Source organism: Antennarius striatus, chromosome 9 (assembly GCF_040054535.1).
Source record: "Antennarius striatus isolate MH-2024 chromosome 9, ASM4005453v1, whole genome shotgun sequence".
Lineage (NCBI taxonomy): Eukaryota > Metazoa > Chordata > Actinopteri > Lophiiformes > Antennariidae > Antennarius > Antennarius striatus.
Window position 1 is genome coordinate 12,935,708 of NC_090784.1, and position 11,400 is coordinate 12,947,107.

General features: G+C 40.2%; 1 protein-coding gene across 1 annotated transcript; it reads left to right on the forward strand.

Moving 5' to 3' along the window:
* Positions 1-682: 682 nt before the first annotated feature.
* Positions 683-9,774, forward strand: LOC137602119 (serum paraoxonase/arylesterase 2-like). The gene is made up of 9 exons (XM_068324728.1): positions 683-887; positions 1,020-1,090; positions 1,171-1,226; positions 1,544-1,706; positions 1,815-1,941; positions 2,068-2,271; positions 2,374-2,455; positions 7,399-7,527; positions 7,666-9,774. Exons 1-9 carry the CDS (start codon positions 811-813, stop codon positions 7,825-7,827), a joined length of 1,071 nt encoding a protein of 356 aa, XP_068180829.1. The 5' UTR covers positions 683-810; the 3' UTR covers positions 7,828-9,774.
* Positions 9,775-11,400: the final 1,626 nt, after the last annotated feature.

Here is an 11,400-nt window from a genome sequence, read left to right on the forward strand (position 1 = left end):
GACGTCACGTGACTCCGGACTCGCTTTGTGAATGAACTGATTTTGGTAAAAAGGTAACTCGAAAGGTCAGATAGTGATGTCCAGTATTAATGAAGACCGCAGCTCAAAGTAAAAACGTAGGACGCCATCAGGTGCGTCATTTCAGAAAAAAGAAGAGAAACGGGCAAAAGGTGTGCAAATTTATTTGAGTGACGTGCGTGACAGTAGGCTATATGCTATTTATGAGCCACAAAAGACTGTTTTAATCATAAATTCAGGGGCAATTCTGAAATAGTTTGGGGCAGGAACACCCACTGGCCACATGAGAACACTTCCACAGCAGCCACGGCCGTGGGCCTGGGGTCTGATGAGGGGCCATGGTCCTCCTCAGTTCGTTGTTGGACTCCTCAGGTGTGTGTGCGTGTGTACGCGTGGGTGGGTTTTGTGCGTGTGCGTTTTTGCATTTTTTTTGTGTACTTTTGTAAACACTAAATGTTGTGGATAAAATGTTTATTAATGACAAGACCACCGATGATAAGTCAAATTTCAGATCGCGCTTCACACCTGTTGTTATTGTTGATGTCAGTTCTAAACAGGGTGAAAAACCTTAGAAAAACTATGGGATGGTTCGTTTGGGCGTAAATCTAGCCAGGACCGCCTCTGAATATTAAAGTCAAATTATAAACAATTTATGGCATTGAGAGTGGACTATGTCCAGCCATATTTGGCTCTGATTTCAGCTCTCACCTTGAAACAGTAGGCTTGCACCTGGGTGGGGTTTGCGCTTCGGGAATTTAAAGCGACTCCAGTTTGTCTGTGGTATGATTTAAAATGGGAACGTTAGTGTTCATCACTATTGCAATAGCTGTCTTATCGGGACTGATCGGAGAGAGGATCGTTAACTTCAGGTAAAGTAGAAAACAGCTGTATTTATTTTGAAACGTTGAGGATTTGTTTCATTGTTAGTTGTAAAGTTTTCGGTGGAAAGAAAGACCGTCGCATGGGAATCTAACGGAATTTCTGTGATTAAAACGATCTAGGAAAATGTTTCTTGCATCAAGAGAACTGGTCCAGAATCACCTTCCAAACTGCGTACTGCTCAAAAATCTGGGTGAGAACTTTACTGTCAAATGTAAACGCTGAACAACAGACGAGATGAGCTTTATAATGTGTGGTGTGTCATACTTGCAGAAATTGGTTCGGAGGACATAACCATCCTTGGAAATGGACTTGCCTTCATCAGCAGTGTGAGGACAACAATCAGGCTGAGATACACACCTCACATTAATAGCAACCAATTCAGAGAGAACTTGAATGTCTACCATCTCTGTAACTTGCAAAAAACAGTATTTCTGTCATGGCATTGGTCAAACATGAATGTAAAAAAATTATTTTTAAAAATTGGCTATTGCTTTAGGGCTGTAATTTGTAATTGTTTTATCAAGAACATTTACACCAGAAATAATCCCTCTCTATTTGTCATAGTAAAATGAAAGTCACTTGATGATTATCATTACTTTGAAAGGTGCTCAGTAAATGAGTGCTTATTGTTTTGATTTTTAAGGGTCTGAAGTATCCTGGATTCGTAAACTCAGGTTTGCCAGGAAAGATCTTCTCCCTTGATATGCAAGATCCTCGGATGAAACCAGTGGAGCTGCGCATGCCAAGAACCTTTGATGTGGAATCATTCAACCCTCATGGCATCAGTGTATATACCGATCCAAATGGTGAAAAAAAAACTTGTCTGTGTATTTTAGGATTTTTTTGTACCATGTATGTCATACACACATGGTTCAGTTTGATCATGCTTACTTTTCTTCCTTGTTCCTAACCAGATGACACGATATACCTGTTCGTTGTCAATCATCCTCACCACAACAGCCAAATAGAACAGTTCAGATTTGTAGAGGAAGACTTCTCCCTGGTGCATCTGAAAACCATCACACATGATCTCCTTGGAAGGTAGTGTGGTGACAAATTAAAGCTCTGCTTTGTGAGGTTTATTAATATAATTAAACAGAACTATACGCATGTTTGTTATTTTGTGTATGGTAAAAATGTGTTTTCAGCTCTGTTTTATCTCTGCAGTGTAAATGATTTAGTTGCAACAGGAGTGGACACCTTCTATGCAACCAATGATCATTACTATACCCATGAAATCATGAAAGGTGTTGTGGAACCTCTTCTGGCTCAGCCTTGGTCAAATGTTGTATACTACACCCCCCAGGATGTAAAAGTGGTCTCTGATGGATATTACATGGCAAACGGCATCAATATCTCACCAGACAAAAGGTGAGAATGATGTGTGGGGTGATGCATGATTTGTGTGTACTCATTCATACTTGAAATGTCTGACATTTGCGTGTTGACATTCTCACTTATTTAATTTCTCAGTTACATCTACGTGGCAGATGTTATGGATCATAATGTGCATGTGCTGGAACGGAAGGAGGACAATACTCTGGTTCCTGTGAAGGTAAATGATTGAAAATATCAACCAGATAAACATGAACTGGTAAGAATCAGTCCTAATACAACAAATACAACAAACACCAGTGCATGTAGTATGAGACGGACAATCCTCATCTCAAAACAGTGGTTAACATACTATTCAGAATAACAGGCGTGGCGTCACCTGACTCCTTTGCAGGAATGCAATTGCTAATAGATACAGAGTGGTGGTCTTGGAGACAGATACTGAATGCATGTTGACCTCAAGTTCCATGAATTACATCTTTAAAGCTGAGAAGCTTAGCTTGTTTAGCGTGTGTTTATGTATCTTTGTGCAGGAGTGTGTGAGCAGTTCATCTACAGCTCAACTAAAGGACAAGGTGTGTGTGTGTGTGTGTGTGTGTGTGTGTGTGTGTGCGTGCGTGCGTGCGTGCGTGCGTGCGTGCGTGCGTGCGTGCGTGCGTGCGTGCGTGTGTGTGCGTGGGAGTGTGTGTCTGTATAGGATCAATGCTGTGCAAGAAATTCAACTAGAGTTCATCCAAAACTGAAGGCCAAAAGGTTTAGATTGCATTTACTTGTAGAAACATAGACAATAAACCTAAAGGTCAGCTAATGGTCAAAGGGTTTAAATACTATTAACTCATAGAGACTTGGACGATGAAACTGATATTCCTACAATGCGTAAAAAATCTTTAATGTTTGTCCTTCTTTCTTCTTTGGCCGATACTGCTACACCAGGCCCTTATTCCTGTCAGTTTTTTTACTACATGCCTGCATCAACATGCATCAACGTTGTGACAGGTCTTTCCAGTTATCCAGTCTTTGTTCAGATTTGAACTAATAGAATTACTCCTCCTTTGTCTGGAAAAAGTTTGGTCACCTTACCCATCAGCCATGAACTACGTGAAGCAGATGGGCCCAGGATAAACATAATGTTAGTAACAGAAAATATATTTTCAGTCCTTGTCCATTTTTGTCTATTAGGACTACCAATAGGGCAGTTGTAAGTTTCTTTTTGGGTATTGTGGTTTGCTTCACTGGAGCAGCTCTGGATTTACCGATCATGAAGGCAATGTTTACTTCTTTCTCCATCTCAGAAACCGTGCCATATCCTTGTTTACTAGTATCTGAAAAATTATGCAATTGCGCATCATGTACTTGTTCAAAGGTTTTTGGCTTGATACATCTTTCAACCTTCTGCAGTGACAGCTTATGCAAGTTTGTCAGCCACTGTGTCCATTCATGTGAAAGGTTTGGAGTTCATTTTGTCATCCAAAGCAAACTTTCTTTTGCACATTTCTTGTAGCGTCTTCTAAGAAATTTGCGAGGTAGTGTGAATGGTGACAAGAATCCAAGAGGGTCATAGATGTAGTTAACCACTGACAAGATTCCATGACGTGTGTATGGACGATTTTACCAAACACCAGTGCAAGCCATGAGCTCTCTCTACTGGTAAATTGTACTTATGCAAATTGAGCTCTTTAGATGTTTTGGAACAATTGTTTTCAGGGACACTAACTAGAACTGCACGGTTAATGCTCATCCATATTGAGAGATGAAATACTCCCTTTGCACATGCTGCAGTGACTGTTTAAAATATATCTGACAGGAGACAGATTTTAAACAGTCATTTGCACCGACAGCGCTACCCACTGCGCTACCATGCCGTCCTAAGATTTCTGTTTCTGTGCACAAATTTTGTGAGAATTTTTCTTTAGTGGAAGCAGTTTGCGCATCTTGGATGTTTCCAAAGATGGGATCACAGAGAACTTTGACCCATTGCTCCAAAAAGCTCACAGAATTAGGAAACAATGATTTATTTCCAAATCTGTCTAGTAAGTCACAAGCAGCTGCTCTCCATCTTTCCCTTAACTTATATGGAAGTTTCATCACAAAAAGTTTCAAGTTTGAAGGTACATTCATCTCCTCCATATGCTGCAACCTTTCCTTGTATTACAATACCCTGTCAAGAACAGTGAAAAGGTTTTAAGTGAGCGACCATCCTGTCATTTTTATTGTTGACCAACTTAAGGCTTTTTCCATGTATGCTGCCACAATTTTCATTTAATTACCAAAGTGTCCCTTTATTAAATGTTTTTCTCTGATGTTGCCCTGATTACCTGGCATGTGTAACAGCTTCTACCCCCAGCTTCTACCCCCAGCTGGCATGTGTAACAGCTTCTGCCCCCAGCTGCATTGCTCCAGATAGTACAAGCAATCTTGATCATTGTTGGCTTTATTTTCAATTCTCTGTTCAAGTGCCATAATAAATGATCCATACTTCAGTCTATAGGGTCACCATCAAATATGGGTGTAACTCTTAGTGGAACAGATGTTGCACACTGTTGTTGAATTAAATGAGTAGTAATGTCTGTTGATGAATTATACTTCCTATATTCTGAACTCCAATTGCTTTGGTGGACTGAGTTGCAAAAACTTTGTTCGTTCTTTGGTCCTGTTGTGTGTTAATGAAGGTTATATTGTCTTTCATTGCTGTTTGAGAATCTTGTGTTGGAATGGAGTGAAGACTGTTGGCATTTCTGCATGTTTCCTTGGGAAGTGCAACAAGTGGGAGTAATATTGAGACTGTGTTGGTGGCTTTGACTCAAAAAGTTTACTTTAGGGATAGTCACAGGTATTTTTACAGCCTGTCTTCTTCTTTTCCTTTCGGCTTTTCCCCTCAGGGGTCGCCACAGCAAATCAATTGCCTCCATCTAACCCTGTCTTCTGCATCCTCTTCTCTCACACCAACTACCTTCATGTCCTCTTTCACTACATCCATAAACCTCCTCTTTGGTCTTCCTCTAGGCCTCCTGCCTGGCAGTTCAAAACCTTCCTTCTACCAATATATTCACGATCTCTTCTCTGGCCTCTCTGATTTTATCTCCAAAACCTCTAACATGTGCTGTCCCTCTGATGTACTCATTCCTGATCCTATCCAACCTGGTCACTCCCAAAGAGAACCTCAGCATCTTCATCTCTGCTACCTCCAGCTCTGTCTCCTGTCTTTTCCTCAGTGACACTGTCTCGAGACCAAACAACATCGCTGGTCTCACCACAGTTTTGTACACCTTTCCTTTCATTTTAGCTGAAACTCTTCTATTACACATCATGCCTGACACTTTTCTCCATCCTGCCTGTACACGCTTCTTCACCTCTTTTCCACAACCCAACAACCCAGTCAGAAACTCTACTACCACTTCGCCTAGACACTTCCATACCTCCACAGGTATATCATCAGGACCAAGTGCCTTTCCACTCTTCATCCTCTTCAATGCCCTACTCACTTCATCCTGACTAATCTTTGCTACTTCCTGGTCCACAACAGCAACCTCTTCTAGTCCTTCTTCTCTCTCATTTTCCTTGTTCATCAACTCTTCAAAGTACTCTTTCCATCTTCCCATCACACTACTGGAACACTTTCATCCCTATCTTTAATCACCCAGCCTGCTGCACGTCCTTCCCATCTCTGTCTTACCATCCTGTATAGATCAGTCTCTCCCTCCTTACTGTCCAACCTAGCATACAAGTCATCATAAGCCCCTTGTTTGGCCTTTGCTACTTCTACTTTCACCTTACGCTGCATCTCCCTGTACTCCTGTCTACTCTCCTCAGTCCTCTCAGTTTCCCACTGCTTAGCTAGCCTCTTTCTCTGTATACACTCCTGTACCTCCTCGTTCCACCACCAAATCTCCTTATCTACTTTCCTTCCAGATGACACACCAAATACCCTCCTACCTGTCTCCCTGATCACATTAGCTGTAGTTGTCCAGTCATCTGGAAGCACCTCCTGACCACCCAGAGCCTGTCTTTTTCAGCTTCCACCATTTTCACCCTCTGCTTTGCCTTTGCCTACTTCCTCTTCCTCACCACCAGAGTCATCCTACACACCACCATCCTATGCTGCTTGGCTACACTCTCGCCTACCACTACTTTGCAGTCACTGATCTCCTTCAGATTACACCGTCTACACATGATGTAGTCTACCTGTGTGCTCCTACCTTCACTCTCGTAGGTCACCCTATGTTCCTGCCTCTTCATGGAGATAGTATTCACTACAGCCATTTCCATCCTTTTTGCAAAGTCAACCACCATCTGTCCTTCTGCATTCCCCTCCTGGATACCAAACCTGCCCATCACCTCCTCATCACCTCTGTTTCCTGCACCAGCATGTCCATTGAAGTCTCCACCAATGACAACTCTCTCACTTCTAGTTATGCTCTGCATCACTTCATCAAAGTCCAGGCAGAATTTCTCCTGCACCTCCAGCTCACATCCTACCTGTGGAGCATACCCACTAACATTGAGCATCACAGCTTCGGTTTCTAGCTTCGGCCTCATCCTTCTGACGCTCTTTTTACCTCCAGGACATTCCTAACAAACTTCTCCTTCAAGGAAACTCCTACTCCATATCTCTTCCTATCTACACCATGATAGAACAACTTGAACCTCACTCCGAATGTAACAATGCTGTCTTTCCACCTGGTCTCCTGGACACACAGTATGTCTGCATTCCTCCTCTGCATCATGTCAACCAACTGTCTACCTTTTCCTGTCATATTTCCAACATCCAACGTCTCTACTCTCAGTCCTATACTCTTGGCATTCCTCTTCTCTCTCTTCCTACGAACACACTTTCCTTCTCACCTTCTTTGACCAACAGTAGTCCAATTTCCACTGGCACCCTGTAGGTGAACAGCACCGATGGCGGTCGTCGTTAACCCGGGCCTCGACCGATCCGGCATGGAAGTTATAGATTTACCCTTGTTGACACAACCCACTGTATTTATACGGGCTTTGGACCGGCACAATAAGACACTGGTTTGTGACCTCTTGTAGCTACACTTCTCGTGTATAAATGTGTAGGAAAATTTGTACTGCAGGACATTACACTTAGATTTCTCATTTTGGTCATTCAGACACTTAGTTGAATGTAGACATGTAACCTTGTATATGACTCCTCCCCAGGCTTTAGCTTTGGGTTCAATGTGTGACAACATTGAGGTTGACCCTGAAAGTGGTGACCTGTGGTTAGGCTGTCACCCCAATGGATGGAAACTCCTCATGTTTGACCCCAAGTCCCCAGCTGGATCAGAGGTTTGTCCACTTTTAACAAATAGTATGAAACCGACAACTTTACAGAAACACTGTGCATTGTTCTTTGTCTGTTTATTTCTTTATCATTTGCATATCTTTTATATTTTCTCATCTATTTTCATGATCATGTTTTCTCAGGTCATTCGCATCCAAAACATTCATACTGATAAGCCAGGGGTGACTCAGGAGTATGCTGACAATGGCGAAGTGATCATTGGTTCCACTGTAGCAGCTCCCTATAGGGGAAAGGTGGTCATTGGAACCTTATTCCACAAAGCAATGTGCTGTGATATGAAGTAGGCAGGAACTTTGACATGTGATTTGAAGCTGAGGAATTCAACATTTTAAAGAAAAGAAAATCAAGATTTATCTCAGCAACGTTCTCAGTCATATCATGCTATAATGGTTTGATGGATGATGGATAATAAAGGTGTCAAAGAAAACTAAAACTTTCACAATGAGTACTGAATGGGAAGAGATGGTCATCATATGGTGTATATTTTGCAGCATTTTTTACATTTAAGATATGCTACAGTTAATTATAATCATCTCATTTGTTTCTTTTATTAAAGTAGTAATAAATTTAACCCTAGAGAGTTTTATTGTTATAGGTTTTATTATTATTATTTTATTATTATTTTGGAGCGATCACTTTCTGTCACAGACACATGACTGTCACGTGGTCATGATACCAGGATGTTGAGTATATGTCGCTTAGGGACTTAACGAGTTAAAATCAGACATAAAGCTTTTTAACGAAGAGACGGACATTCAAAGCGCGTGGCACTGGTGTCAAAGCGGGTCCTCTCGGGTTAAAATGTTTCTCAAAAGATTCATATGTGAATCACATTTGGTGCATTTCTTGATGTGCATTTGTGGCATGAAAATGCCAATTCATTAAAGCAGATAGGGAGTATAACAGTATATAAAAATATTGAAAAGACCAAACCTTTGGTTTCCTGAAAATGTTCCAATCATGTATGGATAAACTCAAAATCTTTACAATCCAAAGTGGGAAACCTACCTCCTGAATTTTTGGGCCATCATTAAAATGGGATCCTATGAAGCTGTTGGTGTAAACCGATGACATGAAAACAAAATGTTACAGCTATAAAGTCTAGTCTCTAGAATAACCCAGTCTGATGGGTTAACCAATTTTATTTGACCAAAATCTTATTCTGTTAGACTAAGAAGAAACTGGATTCTGCAATTCAAAGAATGGGGTCATGTTGAGGGAGGGATGTTTTTCCCAAGAACCTTCTCCACAAACAGAACTCGCCTTTCCAGTTTTGACTACTGTAGCCTAAATTATAACCCTCAAGCTCTGTCAAGCTGGATATATTTCATGGTGATGAATTTTGTGCAAAAAGATGAGTAAGTACAAGGGTTTTCTTCCCCTGTTTTAATATGGGGGTCATAATCAACTCAAAATTAGCACAACCCGGCCACCTAAGTGCACCAACTAAGGCAATGGTTATTAACACCAACAAGAGCTGTTGAATCAGAGTAATTGATTTTTGCTTTTCGATCTAAAGACATTTCACATCTCATCAAAGAAGCTTCTTCAGTTCTGACTGATGGGGATATATAGACACTGTATTTCAACTCTTCTGAGGCTTTAAATATCTGTACTCATCATAATTTTATCTTACTGTCTGTCCATGTTGCCTTTGTTGTATATCTCATGTATGTATTTAATTGTCAATGTTATTCTACACTTTGTTATTTCCCTAGAATTTTATTAGTATTGTCACTCTGCGTGTACCCCGCCTCTGGCCCATAAGTCCAGTGGGATAGGCTCCAGCAACTCTGTGACCTGCAAAAGTGGAAACAACGGTTAAGTAGATGAATTAATTGCTGTCACTACCTCTATTATCACTACTGTTTTATTTAAAAAAAATAGTGCATCTGGTTTGTCCAGTGTAATCGTGATACCCACTTCATTTTTTTGCTGATATCTTGTATACTGTAACAATCCCCTAGGGAAAATTAGAGGTACACTCTAATGTTTGTAATTCACACATGCATATACAGTATATTAGTGTGTACAGGCCCTGGATAATTTTCAAGTAATTGTTTTTCTTACATGCAATTTGCAGATTAGAAAGCATACCTTCAGTGGAGATAAGAGTATTAAATGTGTACAGATAGTCCTCAACCTACAAACGTCATTATTTCTGAAAGGCTGTTCATAAGCTGAATTGTTCGTATGTTGTTTTTTTCAATTAAATTTCACTCTATAATCACCATTTGAGGTCATTTAAATGTGATTACTCATTACTACTCCTACGAAATTACTACTGCATTCCCTAATAATTACCAGAAACAATTACGGGACATAAAAACATCACATTAATTAAATAAAATACTGTAGTAGTGTAACATAACTTACATCTCTACCTCTGATGAATGAATTTTATCCTCGGGGTGTAGAGGTTAAGCCAAGCTGCAAGCCACTGAGGAATTTCACCACGCTTGTGTGAATGATGAGCTGATGCGCTTCCTGGTCATCAAAAGTCCGGCTGGCACTTTATGTTTGATTACTCTGTTTTATTCTCATTACAGTAAGTTTCTCAGTTACAGTAATTCGACACATTCAGTGTTAGCTTCAGTTATTGCTTCTGGGCAGAAAACTACATTGAAATTGGTTCCTACATCATTAGGCTCCGACAGAAGGATAATCTGACAGCACAAAAACAACACAATAAAATAAAAAACAAGTACAGGTCATTTTGAGTTGTTGCTCAAGTTGTTCCCAAGTTGTTCTATAGGTCAATTATATAATTATCAATTTTACATCATTTCAGCATTTGTCTTCCGCAAATACTGGACTCTTAAAATCACTAGAAAAACTGTAAAAGCACATAATATCATGTTACTGTACAATAAATAGGAATAAAAACAGAAATATATTAAAATACTAGGTATAGTTCCAATATCTACCTTTAAACATCACTCGTGATTCACGCGATCACATTGAATAAAAATTAGTTTATGGTAAACTTCTGCTTCTGATGATTTACTCCTTGAAGATAAGAAGATGAAACACTTCATGGAACTCTCCACCACCTTTTAAGCGCTTCCAACAACTGTCAAGTTGTCAAGTCAAGTCAACTTTATTTATAAAGCACTGAATCACACAAGTGTGCAGTGACGTTGGGGTGGTGAATGACAGCAGGGCTAAATAAATAGGGTGCTTATTTTTATCACTGTGACACAGATACGTGGATCCCCACTGTTTACCTCTTTAGAGTACAGCCACTCTACAGTCCTGTAGCGTGTAGCATGCAGCTTACCTTTAAAGTGAAGGAAGAAGAGGGAGGACATATTGTTGGTCAGAGACAGAGTTGTCATCAGAAGAAGGTCACCACTACCACTATCTTCACTAGCTTTCACTTTGTCATCACTGATAAACAGTAAAATATCAAAACTACAAAGCCTGAAGCTGTGAGCTACTCACAGTGACAACAAACGAGAACAAGAGGGGAGACAAGTGTCGGAGATGAGTGAACACAGCAGTGTCATCGTCGGATATTACGGCATGTGTTTGTTCATATCTCCGAATGTTCGTAAGTCAATTATTTATAAGTTGAGAACTATCTGTATTTTATATTGACACACTGGGAAGAAAACAGTTGTTTTGAAAAACTGAATCAAGGATTGCATTGATTAATGCCATTAAACACTAGCTTTTTAGCACATTTTCTGAGGGTCCCATGCATGGGATCTGTTGTGGAATTTATTTTTTCTCTAAATAAGGAGGCAATCACTGATACTAAATTGAGAATAAAGATTGAGAACTAAGATTTGGTTTTATAATTTTAGTCAAAGCTTTAGACACACAAAAGCAGCAGGCTGGTTGAGAGAAGTGAG

Excerpts from the sequence above, each read along its gene's own strand:
- LOC137602119 (XM_068324728.1), top strand. The coding sequence starts at position 811 with ATGGGAACGTTAGTGTTCATCACTATTGCAATAGCTGTCTTATCGGGA. Across the intron at positions 888-1,019 it reads GAGAGGATCGTTAACTTCAG|GAAAATGTTTCTTGCATCAA; the intron begins GTAAAGTAGAAA and ends AAAACGATCTAG. Across the intron at positions 2,456-7,398 it reads ATACTCTGGTTCCTGTGAAG|GCTTTAGCTTTGGGTTCAAT; the intron begins GTAAATGATTGA and ends ACTCCTCCCCAG.